The sequence below is a fragment of the Sus scrofa genome, chromosome 4, assembly GCF_000003025.6.
Source record: "Sus scrofa isolate TJ Tabasco breed Duroc chromosome 4, Sscrofa11.1, whole genome shotgun sequence".
Lineage (NCBI taxonomy): Eukaryota > Metazoa > Chordata > Mammalia > Artiodactyla > Suidae > Sus > Sus scrofa.
Genome location: NC_010446.5, coordinates 97,572,982 through 97,592,407, shown reverse-complemented (window position 1 = coordinate 97,592,407; position 19,426 = coordinate 97,572,982). Strand labels below are relative to the sequence as shown.

At 39.7% G+C, this 19,426-nt stretch overlaps 1 protein-coding gene across 3 annotated transcripts in view; it reads left to right on the top strand.

The window, feature by feature from the left end:
- The window catches only part of SNX27 (sorting nexin family member 27), an 87,174-nt gene that overhangs the window by 28,409 nt on the left and 39,339 nt on the right, over positions 1-19,426 (top strand). For all 3 annotated transcript variants that reach the window (XM_003125761.6, XM_013997139.2, XM_021089855.1), the window contains exons 3-4: positions 15,460-15,652; positions 18,805-18,869. In XM_003125761.6, the coding sequence (XP_003125809.1) occupies positions 15,460-15,652; positions 18,805-18,869 (258 nt within the window). The remainder of the gene's footprint in view (positions 1-15,459; positions 15,653-18,804; positions 18,870-19,426) is intronic.

Sequence of the window (19,426 nt, the reverse complement as noted above, 5' to 3'; positions counted from 1 at the left end):
GAACTCCTAATCTGCTTATTTAAAAATTTTTTTTGTTTTTAAATTTAAGCTGTATGAACTGCTTGTATATTTTGAAGATAAATCCCTTGTCTATGACATTGTTTGCAAATATTTTCTCACAGTCTGTGGGTTGTCTTTTTGTTTTGTTTATGCTTTGCTTTGCTGTATAAAAGCTTTTAAGTTTAATTAGGTCCTATTTGTTTGTTTGTTTTGACTGCACCCTTGGCATGTGGAAGTTTTAGGGCCTGGGATTGAACCCACACCACAGCAGTGACAGCCAGAGCAGTGATAGCACCAGACCCTTAACCCACTAGGACACCAGGGAACTCCCCCATTTGATTATTTTTGTTTTTATTTCCATTACTCTGAAGATGGATCCAAAAAAATATTGCTGCAGTTTATGTCAAAGAGTGTTTTGCTTATATTTTCTTCTAGGAGTTTTTTAGTATCCAGTCTTATATTTAGGTCCTTAATCCATTTTGAGTTTATTTATTTATTTATTTATTTTATTATTTTCCCACTGTACAGCAAGGGGGTCAGGTCATCCTTAGATGTATACATTGCAGTTACAGTTTTTTCCCCCACCCTTTCTTCTGTTGCGACATGAGTATCTAGACATAGTTCTCAATGCTATTCAGCAGGATCTCCTTATAAATCTATTCTAGGTTGTGTCTGATAAGCCCAAGCTTGAGTTTATTTTTGTATATAGTATGAGAGAATGTTCTGAATTCATTTTTTTACATGTAGCTGTCCAGTTTTCCCAACACCACTTATCAAAGAGACTGTCTTTTCTCCATTGTATATTCTTGCATCCTTTGTTGTACATTGATTGACCATAAGTGATGGGTTTATTTCTTGGCTTTCTGTCCTGTTCCATTGATCTGTCTGTTTTTGTGCCAGTACCACACTGTCTTGAGTACTGTAGCTTTGTAGTATAGTCTGCAATCAAGGAGTATGATTCCTCCAGTTCTGTTCTTTCTCAAGATTGTTTTGAGGAGTTCCCATTGTGGCTCAGTGGAAACGAATCCTACTAGCATCCATGAGGATGCAGGTTCGATTCCTGGCCTTGCTCGGTGGGTTAAGGATCCAGTGTTGCTGTGAGCTGTGGTGTAGGTCACAGGCACGGCTTGGATCCCCTGTTGCTGTGGCATAGGCTGGTTTATTCAACCCCTAGCCTAGGAATCTCCCAATGCCACAGGTGCAACCCTAAAAGGCAAAAAAAGAAGAGATTTTTTTGGCTCTTTGGGGTCTGTGTTTGCATACAAATTTTAAAAAATTTTGTTCTAGTTCTGGAAAAATGCCATTGGTAATTTGATGTGGATTGCATTGAATTTGCAGATTGCCTTGGGAAGTATAATCGTTTTGACAATATTGATTCTTCTAATCCAAGAACACAGTATATCTTTCCATCTGTTTGTGTCATTGTCTATTTCTTTTATTTCATCTTAATAGTTTTTGGAGTACAGGACGTCTGCTTCTTTTTTTTTTTTTTTTTTTTTTTTTTTTTTTTTTTTGTCTTTTGGCCATTTCTTGGGCTGCTCCCACGGCATATGGGGCTTCCCAGGCTAGGGGTCTAATCGGAGCCGGAGCCGTAGCCACCAGCCTACGCCAGAGCCACAGCAACTCGGGATCCGAGCTGCGTCTGCAACCTACACCACAGCTCATGGCAACGCCGGATCCTTAACCCACTGAGCAAGGCCAGGGACCGAACCCGCAACCTCATGGTTCCTAGTCGGATTCGTTAACCACTGTGCCACGACAGGAACTCCAAGGACTTCTGCTTCTTTAGGTAGGTTTATTCCTAGGTATTTTATTCTTTTCAAAGTGATGGTAAATGAAATTGTTTCCTTAATTTCTCTTTCTGATCTTTTGCTGTTAGTGTATAAAAGTGCAACAGATTTCTATTAGTGTATAAAAGTGCAACAGATTTCTATTAGTTTTGCATCTTGCAACTTTACGGAATTCACTGATGAGCTCTGTTTTTTTCTGGCAGTGTCTTTTAGGATTTTCTATGTATAGTATAGAAATCATGTCATCTGCAACAATATAGTATCGTGTCATCTGCCAACAGTGACAGTTTTACTTCTTTTCCATTTTAGATTCCTTTTATGTCTTTTTGTTCTCTGATTGCTGTGGCTAGGACTTCCAAGACTATTTTGAAGAAAAGTGGGCATCCTTGTCTTGTTACTGACCAGAGAGGACATGCCTTCAAGTTTTCATCATTAAGAATGATGTTAGCTGTGGGTTTTTCACATATGGCCTTTATTATGCTGAGGTACATTCCTTCTATGCCCACTCTGGCCAGTCTGGAGATTTTTTTTTATAATAAATGCATGTTGAATTTTATCAAAAGTTTTATCTGCATCTATTGAGATGATCATATGGTTTTTATTCTTCAATTTGTTAATGTAGTGTACATGCTGACTAATTTGTGGATATTGAAAAATCCTTGCATTCCTAGGATAAATCCCACTTGATCATGGTATAGATTGTTTTAATGTATTGTTGGATTCAGTTTGCTAGTATTTTGTTGAGGATTTGTTTTTTTGTCTTTGTTCATCAGTGATATTGACCTTTAATTTTCTTTTTTTGTAATATCTTTGTCTGGTTTTGGTATTAGGGTAATAGTGGCCTCATAGAAGAGTTTGGCAGTGTTCTCTCCTCTGCAATTTTTTAGAATAGTTTCAGAAGGATAGGTTTTAATTACTTCTGAATGTTTGGTAGAAGATTCACCTGTGAAGCCATCTGGTCCAGGACTTTGGTTCGTCGGTAATTGTAAAATTACTGAATCAATTTCACAGTACTGGTGATTGGTTGGTTCATATTTTCTGTTTCTTCCTGGTTCAGTATTGGGTGGTTGTACCTTTCTAAGAATTTGTCCATTTCTTCTAGGGTGTCCATTTTATTGGTGTATAGTTTCTCATAGTAGTCTCTTATGATCCTTTGTAGAGGTGCTATAATTTAATCATCAGCATGTAAGTAGTAGAAATCAAAGTCAGGTCCTAAAAGTGGAGCAGATTGGATGTTGAGACCTTTGGGGAATTACCTAAGATCTTGAGAACCTCTGTAGACTTCAGAAAAGGAATGAAACTAAATGCCCTTTTTTAAAAAATTAACTTTATTGTGCATAATTTGCTTACGTTAGCATCCACCCATGTTAAATGTCCAGTTTTGTGAGTTTTAGTCAATGTACGTTGTTTTGTAATCACCAAAATAAAAAATACAGGACATTTTCATCACCCTCCAAAGTTCCCTCCTGCCCGTTTGCAGTCAGTCCTCTCTCCTTTCCACTGTCCCTGTATGTCAACCACTGATTAGCTTTCTGTCACTGTATTTTCTAGAATGGAATCACACAACATGTAGTCTTTCATGTCTGGCTTTGTGTACTTAGTTTAATCCTTTTAAGATTGATACATGTTGTGTATATCATTAGTTTATTCCTTTTTAATTGCTGATAGTATTCCATTAATTGGATTTACTAGAATTTATTTGTTCGTTCACTTGTTTCATATTTGTGTTGCTTCCAGTTTGGGGATATTATTACTGAAGCTGCCCTGAAATAACATTTATATACAGGTCTTTATGTAGATTTGTTTTCATTTCTCGAGTACATACATTGCTTGAAGTGGAATTGCAAAATCATATGGTAAGTGTAAGTAATCTTGTAGGAAATTGTAAACTGTTTTCCAAAGAAGCTGTACCTTCAGTTAATTAATCGGCCCTTTGGAAAATGCATTATATATCTAACATGAACGTTTTAAGAATGTTGAGGATTTTGAAGTAGTGTGCTCAAATTTGATTTTGTTTAAAATGAAATATTTTTAATTTATTAAAGTTATTTAGTGGTAAAGGCTTAGTGTTTCTTAAACATTATTTACAGAATCGGCATTAATTTACAACAGCTTAAAAAGTATATAGTCACATTTTAATTACTTAGAAGAAGAACTTTGTATTTATTGCAGTTATTTTTTGGAAAGCCGTGATGGGTAATGTTCAGTTGGATTTGCATGCGCCACAGTGTGGGGGGATGGTTGTTGCCTGAGGGAGTCAGGAGCCCTGTTATGGGACTTTTCTTATTGCTAATTGGCTGTGTGACCTTGAGTAGCTTGTTTTCTCTTGGAGTCAATCTCATTTGAAAAATAAAGAGATGGGTTTATTTAAAAAAAAAAAAACAAAAAAAACAAAAACAAAGAAGCTGTACCATTTTTGTATTCTCCCCTGTGGTGGAGAGTTCTGTTGCTCCATAACCTCTTGAACACTTGGTATTTTCAGTTTTTTAAATTCTAGTCATTCTAGTGTGTACAGTGGTATCTCACTCTGGTTTTACTTGGATTTGCCTAATGACTCAAGAGTGCTTAATGGACTTTCTTATGTCTTCATTGTTGAAGCATCTGTTCTATTCTTTTGCTCATTTAAAAAAACAGCTGTTTGTATTATTATTATTATTATTATTATTATTTTGTTCTTTGTCTTTTTAGGGCTGCACCTGAGGCATGTGGAGTTCCCAGGCTAGGGGTCGAATCAGAGCTGTAGCTGCTGGCCTACACCACAGCCACAGCAATGTAGGATCCAAGCTTCGTCTGTGACCTACACCATAGCTCACGACAAGGCCGGATCCCTAACCCGCTGAGCAAGGTCAGGGACCGAACCCACATCTTCATGGATACTGGTCAGGTTCGTTAACCACTGAGCCATGATGGGAACTCCTATTATCATTATTATTATTGTTGTTATCTTTTTGGGGGCCACACCCATGGCATATGGAAATTCCCAGGCTAGGGGTCAAATCAGAGCTGCAGCTGCCAGCCTATACCACAGCCACAGCAATGCCAGGTCCTAGCTGTGTTGGTGACCTGCACCATAGCTCAAAACAACGCCAGATACTTAACCCGCTGAGTGAGGCCAGGGATCAAACCCTCCTCCTCATGGGTGCTAGTTGGTTTCATTACCACTGAGCCACAAGGGGAACTCCTGGTCTTACTATTATTTTGATGTAAAAATTCTTTACATATTCTGTTTTTAAGTCTTTTATCAGATAAATGTTTTGTAAAATATTTCTCCAAGTCTGTGATTTGCTGCCTTATTTTATTTTTAACAATGTCTTTTAAAAAAACAGGTTTAAAATTTTTGTTTGTTTGTTTTTTGTCTTTTTAGGGCCAAACCCACGGCATATGGAGGTTCCCAGGCTAGGGGTTAAGTCAGAGCTGCAGCTGCTGGCCTGCGCCACAGCCATAGCAGCAGCAACGTGGATCTGAGCTGTGCAATGCTGGATCCTTAACCCACTGAGCAAGGCCAGGGGTTCAACCCACATCCTCATGGATACTAGTCGGTTTCATTAACTGCTGAATCCTTAAATTTTGATGAAGTCCAATTTGTTAGTTTCTTTCATTTGTGGATAATGCTTCCTGTGTTCTAAGAAATCTGCCTACCCCAAGGATGCAAACAAACAAAACAGAGAGCTAAAACTCTTATAAAAGTTTAATCGTTTTAGCTCTCTGTTTTGTTTGTTTGTTTTGTCTTTTTTTTTTTTTTAGGGCCACACCCTCAGCATATGGAGATTTCCAGGCTGGGGGCCCAACTGGAACTGTAGCTGCTGGCCTATGCCAGAGCCACAGCAACGCTGAATCCGAGCCCCATCTGTGACCAACACCACAGCTCATGGCAACACCAGATCCTTAATCCTTTGAATGAGGCCAAGGATCAACCTCCCCTCCTCATGGATACTAGTCAGGTTCGCCAACTGCTAACCCATGACAGGAACTACTATCCTTTTACTTTTTTTTTTTTTTTCTTTTGTCTTTTTGCTATTTCTTGGGCCGCTCCCTCGGCACATGGAGGTTCCCGGGCTAGGAGTCAAATCGGAGCTGTAGCCACCGGCCCACGCCAGAGCCACAGCAACACTGGATCCAAGCCGAGTCTGTGACCTACACCACAGCTCACGGCAATGCCGGATCCTTAACCCACTGAGCAAGGGTAGGGACCGAACCCGCAACCTCATGGTTCCTAGTCGGACTCGTTAACCACTGCACCACGACGGGCACTCCTATCCTTTTGCTTTTAACCTATCTATATAATTATACTTAAAATGGGTTTCTTGTAAACAGCACATAATTGTATCTTGCTTTTTTCTTTTTTTTTAAATGATTTTTATTTTTTCCATCATAGCTGGTTTACAGTGTTCTGTTAGTTTTCTACTGTACAGCAAGGTGACTCAGTTACACATACATATATACATTCTTTTTCTCACATTATCATGCTCCATCATAATTGACTAGATATAGTTCCCAGTGCTATACTGCAGGATCTTATTGCATATCCATTCCAAAGGCAATAGTTTGCATCTGTTAATCCAAAATTGTATCTTGCTTTTTTGTTTTAAATATTTTTATTCATCATTTCAGCTATACATTTTGGCTAATGTAGTAGAAAGAACACAGAATCAGGAATTTTATTTTATTTTGTCTTTTTGCCATTTCTTGGGCTGCTCCTGTGGCATATGGAGGTTCCCAGGCTGGGGGTTGAATTGGAGCTGTAGCCGCCGGCCTACGCCAGAGCCACAGCAACTCGGGATCCTAGCTGAGTCTGCAACCTCCACCACAGCTCACGGCAACACTGGATCTTTAACCCACTGAGTAAGGTCAGGGATCGAACCCGCAACCTCATGATTCCTAGTCGGATTATTAACCACTGAGTCACAACGGGAACTCTGCTTTTTTTTTTTTTTTTTTCTTTTTTTAACCCACTGTACTACAAGAGAGTTCCTCTTCCCTTGTGATTTATTTGATGACTAACTTTAGTGTTATGTTTGGATTCCTTTCTCTTTTTTAAGTGTGTATCTATTATAGATTTTTTTGGTTTGTGGTTACCATGAAGTTTATATATAGCAATCTATCTATCCATATTTTAAGTTGCTGATCTCTTAAATTTGAATGCATTTTAGCAATCCTACATTTTTATTCCCTGACGTTTACTGTTTTTAATATACTTTACATCCTTTTTTGGTGTGTATATCCCTTAATGCTTATTGTGGATATAGATGATTTTGATACTTTTGTCTTTTTTTAATGAATTTTATTGGAGTATAGTTGACCCACAATGTTGTGTTAGTTTCAGGTACACAGCGAAGTGAATCAGCTGTGTGTGTGTGTGTGTGTGTTTGTGTGTGTGTTCTTTTTTCAGATTCTTTCCCCACACAGGCCATCACAGATCACTGAATAGACTTCCCTGTGATATACAATAGGTCCTTGTTATTTATTGATTTTATATTTTGTAGCAATTTTGTGTGTACATGCCAATCCCAGCCTCCCAATTCTTGCCTCCCCCCAGTGTTTTCCCAGCAACCACACTTCTGGTCTTGAAATCCTTGAGTCTATTTCTCTTTTGTAGACAAGCTCCCCCACATCATTTTTTATTAGATACTACATATTAGTGATCTCATGTGATATTTGTCTTTCTTCATCTGACCCATTTCACCCAGTACAACAATCTCCAGGTCCATCCATGTTGTGGCAAATGGCACTAACTTGCTCCTCTCTCTGGCCAAGTAATGTTCCATTGATAATTTTGTCTTTTAACCTTCCTAGTAGCTTTATAATTAACTCATCAGCTACCTTTACTGTATATTTGCCTTTACCAGTAAGATTTTTCCTTTCATAATTTTGTATTTCTACTTGTGTCCTTTTCTTTTTCTCCTTAGAGAAATACCTTTAACATTTGGATCCCGTTGTGACTCAGTAGTTAACGAATCTGACTAGGAACCATGAGATTGCGGGTTTGATCCCTGGCCTCGATGTGGGTTAAGGATCTGGCATTGCTGTGAGCTGTGGTGTATGTCGAAGACATGGCTTGGATCCTGTGTTGCTGTGGCTGTGGTGTAGGCCGGCAGCTACAGCTCCGATTAGACCGCTAGCCTAGGAATCTCCATATGCTGCAGGAGCGGCTCTAGAAAAGGCAAAAAGACAAAAAACAAAAACCACATTTCTCGTTAAGCTGGTTTTGTGGTGCTAAATTTGTCGCGTTTGCTTGTATGTAAAGCTTGATCTCTCCTTCAAATCTGAATAATAGCCTTGCCAGGTAGAGTATTCTTGGTTGTGGCTTTTCTTTCTTTCTTTTTTTGGGGGCTGCACATGTGACATATGGAAGTTTCCAGGCTAGGGATCAAATCGGAGCTGAGCTGCTGACCTATGCCATGACCTCTGCACAAGGTCTGAGCCATGTCTGTGACCTACATCACAGCTCACAGCAGCACACCGAATCTTTAACCCACTGAGCAGGGCCAGGGAACCTGCATCTTCATGGATGCCAGTCAGGTTTGTTACCAGTGAACCACATTGGGAATTCCGACTTTGTTTAATTTTTGCTATTTTTAATTAATTAATTAATTTTGCTTTTTAAGGCCATACCTGCAGCATATGGAGGTCCCCAGGCTAGGGGTCCAATCAGGGCCGCAGCCGCCAGCCTAAGCCACAGCCACAGCCACACCAGATCCGAGCCATGCCAGCCACCTATACCACAGCTCACGGCAGTGCTGAATCCTTAACCCACTGAGTGAGGCCAGGGATTGATCCTGCATCCTCATGGATCCTAGTCAGGTTCGTTAACCGCTGAGCCACAAAGGAAACTCCAGTTTTTGCTATTTTAATTGCAGTGTACCTTAGTATGGTCCTCTTTGGGTTGATCTTGTTTGAGACTCCGTGCTTCCTGGACCTGGATATCTGTTTTCTTTTCCAAATTAGGAAAGTTCTTAGCTATTTTGTCTTCAAATATGTTCTCTGTACCTTCTTCTCTCTCTTCTTCTGGAACACCTATTATGCAAATGCTGTATGCTTGGTGTTGTCCCAGAAGTCTGTTTTAAAAAATTATTTTTTCTGTATTCTGTTCAGCTTGAGTGATTTCCACTACTCTATCTTCCAGCACACTGATCCATTCCTCTGTGTCTACTAATCTACTGTTGAATCCTTCTAGTGTATTTTTTATTTCAATTATCGTATTCGTAGTCTCTGGTTCTTTTTTATATTTTCTAACTCTTTGTTAGAAACTTCCAACTTCTCACTGTATTCATCCAATCTACTCCCAAGTTCTTTGAGCATTTTTATGATCATTACCTTAAACTCTTTATTGTCTAAATTGCTTATCTTTACTTCACTTAGTTCTTCTTCTTGGGTTTTATCTTATTACTTTGTTTAGAACATACTCATCTGTTGCCCTATTTTGATTAATTCTTTGTTTTTTATTTTTGTGTATTTAGTAAGTTATGTTTCCTGATCATGGAGAAATGGCATTATATAGGAGATGCCTGTGGGCCAGCAGTGTACTCTCCTCTGGTCACCAGACCTATATACTTTAGGGGTGCCCTTTAGGTAAGTGTTACATAAACCCTTCTGTCGTGACAGGCAGACTACTGTGGGTGCATTAGTAGGCATGGCTGGCTCCTGGTCAGGTTGGTTGTCAGGCCCTGCCTAATGCAGAAGCTGTCAGCACTGGTAGATGGGGCTGTGTCCTGGGAGGGTTCTGGGGCTGGTGTCTGTCTGCTGGTAATCGGGGCCAGGTCCTGACTCAGCTGGCTCTGGGGTCTGAGGTTTCCCAGAGTTGATGTTGGCCCATTGGTGGGTGAGGTTGGATCCCAGGGAAGCTGGCCAACAACTATATGGAGAGTTGATGATCAACATTATTAGTAATTAGAGAAATGTAAATTAGGACCACAGTGAGATATCTTTTCACACCCATCCCATTGGCAAAAATTAAGAGAATCTTTTTCTGTTATTACTGAAAGTATAAATTTTTGTAACTGCTTTAGCTTATAGTTTGGCATTATCTCCTTAGGTTGAATATTCACATACCTTATAACCCTGCATTTCCTCTCTCGGGGCGTTCCCAGGAGAATCTCTTTGTTGTATACTACAGGGGGCAGATGTACAAATGTTCATAGCAGTGTTGTTCACAGTCGCTAGAACCAAGAAACACCTAAAAGCCAGAAACAGCTTAAATGCCCACTAATGGGAGAACAGAGTTTGAAAAGCAAAACTGCAAAATGTTACATACAACAGAGTAAACCACAAAGATACAGTGTTGTGGCTGAGACTAAGTGAAAAAAATAAGTCCCAAAAGGTCTCATTCTGAATGATAACGTGTTTATAAAACTAAAATATCTTTTAAAAGTTAAAAAATAAGGATTACACGAGTTCCTGTGGTGGTGCAGCTGATACCAATCTGACTAGTAACCATGCAGTTGCGGGTTCAATCCCTGGCCTCGATTGGTGGGTTAAGGATCTGGTGTTGCTGTGGCTGTGGTGTAGGCTGGCAGCTGTAGTGCCCTAGCTTGGGAACCTCCACATGCTGCGGGTGCAGCCCTAAAAAGCAAATAAATAAATAAATAAATAAATAGGGATTACATATATTCAAGAGAAAAACTAGAAAAAGAAAAACAAGGGGATAATGGAACATCATTGAGTGTAATAATTTTGGGAGTTAGAGAAGCAGGGAAATGGGATGAAGGAAAAAGAGACTGTATGCTTAGAAATAAGATTTTGTCAAAGTCTTGGCTTTTAGTTTACTTTTTACAGTGTTAAAAATATTAAAATTTTTAAAATATCTTAAAATTAGATATCCAAAGATCTCACCAAAATGAAACTGTTTTATGAACTAAGGATTATAATTAATCTAGTTCTCTACACCTGAGGTCCAGATAAAATAGATACCATTTATGATCCACATTAGAAAAAAACACACAGTAAACATAAGTTATTTAAGAGAATGTTGTTGCCTTTATTTTTTTAATTTTTATTTTAATTTTTTCTTTCCAAGAAAGACCCTAAATACTTCAGCATTGGGGAAGAATACACATACACAGAAGAATACACAGATCTCACACATTTCAGCCAGAAATCAGCTAAGTGTTCTGTATCTCCTTTTGTTGTTATAAGCAGCTTATGGACAACAGAAAATGCGTCCTTTTTAAGAAGAATTTTCAGCTAAGAACAAGATTAAATGGGAAGGTGGCATTAGAAACAATTTATTGGTCATAATGTACATTGAAGATTTATCCACATCAATAGCATGAACCAGTTCAGTGTCTGACATCTGAAAGCTGATTTGGAAGCTCACTTTTGCATTATATAAGGAGATTCTCTTTTGTGTGTTCAATAGCAAAATTCCTGTTGGAAGTTTGTGAAAATGAAAACATTTTAATATTCAAATCTTTTTTTTTTTTTGTCGTTGTTGTTGTTGCTATTTCTTTTTTTTTGTTGTTGTTAATATTCAAATCTTACATAGAATGAGATGTTATCATTTTGAAGCCCTAAGAAATCGGTAGGTGATGGGTGATGAAGGAACCAACAAAATCAAGATCTCTGATACCTGGAATTTGGGGGTTTGCTATTGAATCCAGAGCCCGGATATTACTAGAGTTGCTTTCCCTGCAATGGTTTGTGCTAATTGTAAGAATTTATCAATTACCATCTTCTGGCATTCATTCCATAGAGTTAAGTCATGAGGATAAAGAAAAATGGTTTTTCAACCTTTACATATTGAGAAGTTTAGAAATTATTTCATAGCTGAATTTTGAAACTTTGCCTTGAAGAATCCAGAAAGACAAAATCAGATCACTGGTCAGAGAAGTTTTACATTTTCCCCATTGATAATTCATTCCTTTTCCCTTGCTAGGTAAGATACTCAGCAAAGAGTATCTTAAGAAGGCCAAAATTTGTTACCCTCAGAAGCTGGCTTTGCAATCCAAACATTCCAACGTGAAGTCTTGTAGGATATGGTCAGTTGGAGAAGACAGTTACCATTGATCATTAAATTCAGTGTGCTGTCACATGCTAGGCAACTTCAAATAATTCCACCTATGAGCCAGCCAGTCTGAGGGTTTACATTAAAGGAAAGGAAAGACACTAGAAACACTGCCTGCCTGTGTATATCTTTAGTTCCTATTTGATTGTGTTCCCTTTCAAGTCCAGAGAATATATTTTTTTGGCAGACTCTTTTTTTTTTTTTTTTTTTTTCATTGGCTGCACCTGGGGCATATGGAAGTTCCCAGGCTAGAGGTCAAATCGGAGCTACAGCTGTTGGCCTACACCACAGCCACAGCAACTTGGGATCCGAGCCACATCTGTGACCTACACCAAAGCCAGATCCTTAACCCACTGAGCAAGACTAGGGATCCAACCTGCATCCTCATGGTTACAAGTCAGGTTTATTACCACTGGGCCACAACAGGAACTCCCAGACATTCTCATTTATAATGGGACTGTGGTCTTTTCTCATTCTCATGGACATTCATGAGTTGACTCAGCAGGAACTCAAGTCATTTTCTTTGCAAATGAGTGTGTCCAAACCAGAGAAATGAATACTAATGGATCTTGGTTAATTTTAAGGACAAGTGAAGAACAAAGCAGTCTCTGTCATGATCTCTTTTTGTATGTTTCTCATTTGCTAAGCCCAGTTAACTTAAAAATGGTTTGGCTCTTGTAGCCATTCCTACTTGCAATAAAGTATTACTGAACTGTCAGGCATCCTGTTTATAGTTATCTTCCCTTTGACTTCACATTTAAGTAGGAAGAGGGGAGAGGGGGTTGATAGGAGGCTATTTGATGTAACTCTTTTCACCTTATAAGAAATTGAAAGTTGGAGTTCCTGTTGTGGCACAACCAAAATGAATCTGACTAGGAACCATAAGGTTGTGGTTTTGATCCCTGGCCTCGCTCAGTGGGTTAAGAATTCAGTGTTGCCGTGAGCTGTGGTATAGGTCTCAGACATGGCTTGGCTCCTTCGTTTTTGTGGTGGTATAAGCCAGCAGCTGTAGCTCCGATTGGACGCCTAACCTGGGAACTTCCATGTGCTGAGGGTGTTGCCCCCTCCCCCCCCAAAAAAAAGAAAGAAATTGAAAGTTGAATCACTTTTTAGGGTTAAAATTCTCACAAAGACCTGAAGTTGTAGTGTTCTTTGTTCCCTAGGAAATGTTTAACTAGACTTGAGATAACTCAAGTGATCATTATTGAGGAAATGCAGTCATAATCTTTCTGAGCATTGTTAAAGACCTAGTCTACTCTTCTTTGGAAAAAGACATTGGAGTACATCTAATCTAGCAGTGCCACTAGGCTAGCTTTCCTTCCCTCCCTCCCTCTCCGCCTCCATTCTTTCCTTCCATCCTTCCTTCCTTATTTGAGAAACTTGGATTTATTTTTAACAATAGGGTTTTGTGGAGTTCCTGTCGTTGTGCAGTGGTTAACAAATCCGACTAGGAACCATGAAGTTGCGGGTTCGATCCCTGGCCTTGCTCGGTGGGTTAATGATCTGGCGTTGCCATGAGCTGTGGTGTAGGTTGCATATGCGGCTCGGATCCTGCGTTGCTGTGGCTCTGGCATAGACTGGCAGCTACAGCTCTGATTAGACCCCTAGCCTGGGAACCTCCATGTGCCGTAAGAGTGGCCCAAGAAATGGCAAAAAGACAAAAAAAAAGGGGGGGGGTTTGCTTTTTAAGCAAAAGAATTGAGAAATTTGTAAAATTTCACTTGAGAAGTAAGTATATAAGATCAGGTTGGCTGAATAAGACTTGAGACTGCCTACCCTTAAGAGAGCGTGTGGTCTTGTCTGAGGGGAAGACTATTGTCCTTTCAATGTTTCTGTGCTTTAGAAGGCACTAATGGGAGTACTGGGTAGTATGTGTGATTCATTATAATCAGTTGCAAATTTGAGCAATAATCACAAGAAGAAAACTCATTGATCAGGATCTTACTCATCCCTGAATACTGTTTGATAGTGATTAGAGGCTTTGCTTTTAAATTTTAAGTAGGAGAGAGGGTCATAGGAGAGTTGTGGGAGAGGAGTTTTGAATGACTAAATCATTTTATTGTTGCATTTAATTCATATTTCCTGAATCACTGAAGCATGGAGAAGATTTCTTCTTGAGATTAAAGGAAAGGCTTTGGTATGTATATTCTCAGTAGTTAAGTCTTTTTTTTTTTCCTGCTTTTTAGGGCCAGCCCCCATGGCATATGGAAGTTCCCAGGCTAGGGGTCCAGTTGGAGCTACAGCTGCTGGCCTATGCCACAGCCACAGCAACATGGAATCTGAGCCCTGTCTGCAACTTATACCACAACTCACAGCAATGCCGGATCCTTAACCCACTGAGTGAGACCAGGGATTGAACCTGCGTCCTCATGGATGATAGATTTGTTTCCGCTGAGCCACATAGAGGAACTCCAGTAACTAAGTCTTGATTACTTGAGTATGTGACATATTTGTGCACATTTGAATTTTTGAGTGATTTTTTCCTAAGCCAGTGAATGTGATTTGGGGCTAATTTTCCCATCTCTGCATAATTTGATATGTTAAAAATACAGAGTAACTTAGATTATTTGATGTTTTTGGATTAAGCATCCCACCACTTTCCTTTATGTGGGCACATGTTTAAGAATTGCGCTCATTTCTTCATCACGTATCTACTGAATGCCTGCTCTGTGCCAGGCCCTATTCTAGTAGTTTGGCATGCATCTGTGAACAATAGACAAAAATCTCTACCTTTTTTTTTTAAATGGGGATTATTAACTGTTTATTATTAGGAAGAGGTCCTTAGAGTACATTTATTCTTCACATCTTTGGGTTTTTTTGTTTGTTTTTTGTCTTTTTGTCTTATTAGGGCCACACCTGAGGCAAATGGAGGTTCCCAGGCTAGGGTCTGATAGGAGCTATAGCCATTGGCCTACACCACAGCCACAGCAATGCCAGATCTGAGCCTTGTCTGTGACTTACACCACATCTTACCACAACACCGGATCCTTAACCCACTGAGCGATGTCAGGGATTGAACCCACAACCTCTTGGTTCCTAGTCGGATTTGTTTCCACTGCGCCACGGTGGGAACTCCTTCTTCACCTCTTTGTGTTAACCCTGTTTTAACGATGGAAAGAAGAAAAACAAAACTAAAGACATTTGACTTAAAGGAGTTTTTTTTATCAGAATGATCTGTTTGGTAATTTTTAAAAAGCTGCTATTGCTTATATCACTTTCAGACTTTAGAAGTGTGGGCTACACACAAATATCAGTCATATAGCTTTGTAATATTCTAGCTTTTTACATCTCTTTCCAGATTTGCTTGCTTGTTCATTCACTGTATTTACCACATTGACTTTGAATGATTTTTAACTTTGCGAAAATCTCCCTTTTTTAAAAGTCGATAATTGCCTTAGAAGGTATGCAAAACTGTGCGTGAGAAATAATTGTCATAGCAAAAATAAGATCGTGGGCGCCTTGAAGGCAGTAACCCTCTTTTGTATATACAATTTCTGGGATGTTTATTTAAAGTAAATTTTGTTCTACAGTGACCTTGACCACGTATTCTTTAAGTGTATAGCAGAATATATATCTTAATCATATCAATCTGAGCCTGACTGTAGATGATTCTGTGATTTAATTTGTAGTAAGTAGGCTTTTTTTGTTGTTGTTCTTCCCCCTCACCAGGTATACAATGTTTACATGGCAGGGAGGCAGCTGTGTTCTAAGCGGTACCGAGAGTTTGCCATCCTACACCAGAACCTGAAGAGGGAGTTTGCCAACTTCACATTTCCCCGACTTCCAGGGAAGTGGCCATTCTCTTTATCAGAACAGCAATTAGATGCCCGACGTCGAGGGTTGGAAGAATATTTAGAAAAAGGTAAGTCAGCCTATTAAACTGCTGTCTTGAGTAAACATAGGGTCGAGGTACATATTGCAGCTCTTAAACTGCATAGCTAAGTTTCGTGGAACTCAATAGTGAAAAGTCAAGTTTCTGACTATAGGGCTTGAATGATGTGAATTTTGTTTTTGTTTTTGTCTTTTTGTCTTTTCAGGGCCACACCTGCAGCATATGGAAGTTCCCAGGCTAGGGGTCTAAATTGGAGCTTTAGCTGCCGGCCTACACCACAGCCACAGCAATGCCAGATCCGAGCCATGTCTGCAACCTACACCACAGCTCACCACAACGCCGGATCCCTAACCCACTGAGCGAGGCCACGGATTGAACCCGCAACCTTATGGTCCCTAATCAGATTCGTTTCTGCTGTGCCGCGACAAGAATTCCCATGAGCTGAGTTTTGAAGCCAAGATTGAAATGTTAATACCCTGTTTTATTGATTCACTGAAAAATTGACAATGAAAAAAATGCATTTTTTTTATTCATTAAGGACCTTTATTTATAGGACAAACAGATACAGATTCATCAACATGCTTTTAACTGATTTGTGAACTAGGTGGGTAGTATTTGAGACATTTTTATTAAAATGGTTTTTGGTTCATGGGCATATCCCAATTGAAAATTCCTTATTCCTCTTACATGTGTCCATGGATAGGTTTGCTGAGTTTCAGGTAATCTTAAGTCCCTTTGTTCTAAGCAGGTTATCTGTAGAAATTTTATTTTATTTATTTATTTGGTTTTTAGGGCCGCACCCACAGCATATGAAGGTTCCCAGACTGGGGGTCGAGTCAGAATTACAGCCGCTGGCCTACACCACAGCCACAGCAACGCAAAATCTAAGCCTTGTCTGCAACCTACACCACAGCTCATGGCAACACCGGATAACAAGGCCAGGGATCGAACCCGCATCCTCATGGATCCTAGTCAGGTTCTTTAACCGCTGAGCCACAAAGGGAACTCCCTATTGGTAGAAATTTTAAAACTTACTTGTTATCTCAGGACTTCCAGATAATACATTAGGAGTCTATGGATGTGGATGCTGAAATATTTGTTTATCTAGAAAGGTGGGGAGAAATGACACAGATCTCCTGAGTCAGATGATTCAGTCTTTGGCTCAGAGAAGAGATCTTGCTTTGCTATATATAATTTGCTGGGTGTAGAGTAGCTTTTTCTTTAAAATACTGATTTAACAGAATAATGGTCTTATGTGGTATTTAATAATTCTGTGTCCTGTCCTTGTAGAAGAACTAGTTGACCTAGTTGAATTTTTTAAAAACTTTGGTAGAGAGCCTTATCCCTGAAGAAAAAACATTTCCCCCATAAAAGCTTATGAAACTTCATCTGTTTTTAGCTTTTCTTCAACATGGATTGGCCTTTAAACACAGCCCTTGGGAAATGAAGAAGGGTACAGTTTTTTTAATAAAGTGAAAAATCATCAGTGTAATTTACTATCCTCATGAGAGTCTCAGGAAATTAACTCTCTTAGATTTAGGTGATTACCTACCTGCCTGCCTGTTTTCTTTTCCCTCCTTCTTCTGCTCTCTTTTTTTAGTTGTAGGTGTTTTGAAGTTAAAGTTAGGAAGTGAGAAGATGAGAAGATGTACTCAGCTTAATACTTGGTTACTGATGAAACAGAAGGGAAGGGAGCAGGGCACAACCTTTAAAAGAATGATATAGCCCTGGAGGATATGACAAAAACCGGTTGGAGCCCACTAGGTCCAAGTTGGTGGATAATTTGACTTCCATTGGACCTTGAGCTTCATTATAGCAACACATTAGCATGCTGAGGGACATGCCCACAGGCACCACGAGAGTTCTGAGCCCCACCATAAAAGGCCAAAAAGTAGGCGGTAGCCCAATTCCTGGAAACCCAGCACCCCTTCCTGGAAATAGTTGGAATAATCCTCCCACTCATTAGCCTGTGAAATTGCCCAGCTCATAAAAATTCACCACCCCCTGTTTCAGGGCCTCTCACCCTCTCACTTGGAAATGGCCCACTCTGTCTGTGGAGTGTGTCTCTTCCAGGGTTGCTCTCTCGCCTTTTGAGCCAGCCCACACTTTGTCTGTCTCTCAAAAAATCTACTTCTTACCTTAAAAACAACAACAACAACAAAATTACTACTTGTTTTTTTCCCCAAAGTGGCTTTAAATGCAAAGTTGAAGTTAGATTTACTAAATTTTTCTTTTTCTGGAGTTCCCGTCGTGGCGCAGTGGTTTAACGAATCCGACTAGGAACCATGAGGTTGCGGGTTCGGTCCCTGCCCTTGCTCAGTGGGTTAACGATCCGGCGTTGCCGTGAGCTGTGGTGTAGGTCACAGACGTGGCTCGGATCCAGTGTTGCTGTGGCTCTGGTGTAGGCCGGTGGCTGCGGCTCCGATTCGACCCCTAGCCTGGGAACCTCCATATGCTGCGGGAGCAGCCCAAGAAATAGCAAAAAGACAAAAAAAAAAAAAAAAAACTAAATTTTTCTTTTTCTTTTATGGATGACTTCCTTTGTCTTTAATATTTTTTGCAAGCTACATCTTTGTACACGCTGTTATTCCTCTGTTCTGGTTCATGTGTATATAAATGTTTGTTGTGCCTTAAAATGTCATGTCAGGGATGGCATTCTCCCTCAGCATTACCTGCAACTGATGATTTACCCTTAAACCTTGATATATTCTTGACTTTGTATTCTTTTTTTTTTTGCCATCCTCGTGGCATGTGGAAGTTCCCAGGCCAGGGACTGAACCTGAGCCACAGTTGCAGCTTGCACTACAGCTGTGGCAACACCAGATCCTTAACCCGCCGCGCCACAAGGGAGCTTCCTTGACTTTATATTCTTTTTTTTTTTTTTTTTTGCTATTTTAAGGCCACATTTGTGGCATATGGAGGTTCCCAGGCTATGAGTTGAGTTGGAGCTACAGCTGCCGGCCTATGCCACAGCCAACAGAAATTCAGGATCTGAGCCAAGTTTGTGACCTACGCCACAGCTCACGGCAACGCTGGATCCTTAACCCACTTAGCGAGGCTAGGGATCACACCTGCATCCTCACGGATGCTAGTCAGGTTCGTTAACCGCTGAGCCACAAAGGGAACTCCAACTTTATATTCTTGATTTTAGGGCCTCATGCCAGATTCTTTGTTTTCTATAGTGTGCTCAATACGAGTCATTGGCGAGAGTGACATCATGCAGGAATTCCTATCAGAATCAGATGAGGTAGGTGAATACCCTCTATAGTGACTGTTACCTCTTGGCTCCTTGTGGGGGAAAATAAAGATATCGATTATATACTGAATGGCCATAAATTCTCTAGATGACTATTTTTTCAACTTTTCTTATGTGTTCTGCTTAGCCTTCAAGACCTAGTGCTAGGTCCACCTTCTCTTTGAAGCCTTCCCTAATACTCAAGTCAGATTTTTCATCCCACCAAGAACTTCTGCAGTCAGTACCACCTAATTATCACCTTGTTGCTCTCTCATTCTCTAATTTTTTATGTGTATAATCAGATTATCACTTTATAATTTTAGTTTACTAGAGTGTAAGCTACCTGTAGGTAAGACCTAAATCATTTTTTTTCAACTTTATGGAGGTATAATTGACAAATAGAAATTATGTATATTTAAGGGTACAATTTGATGCTTTGATATCTGTATACATTGTGAAATTATCACTATAATCAAGTTAATTAACATATCCATCACCATGTTATCGTTTCCTTCCTCCTTCCCTCTTTTTTCCTTTCCCTTTTTCCCTCCTAACTTCTTTCCTTCCTT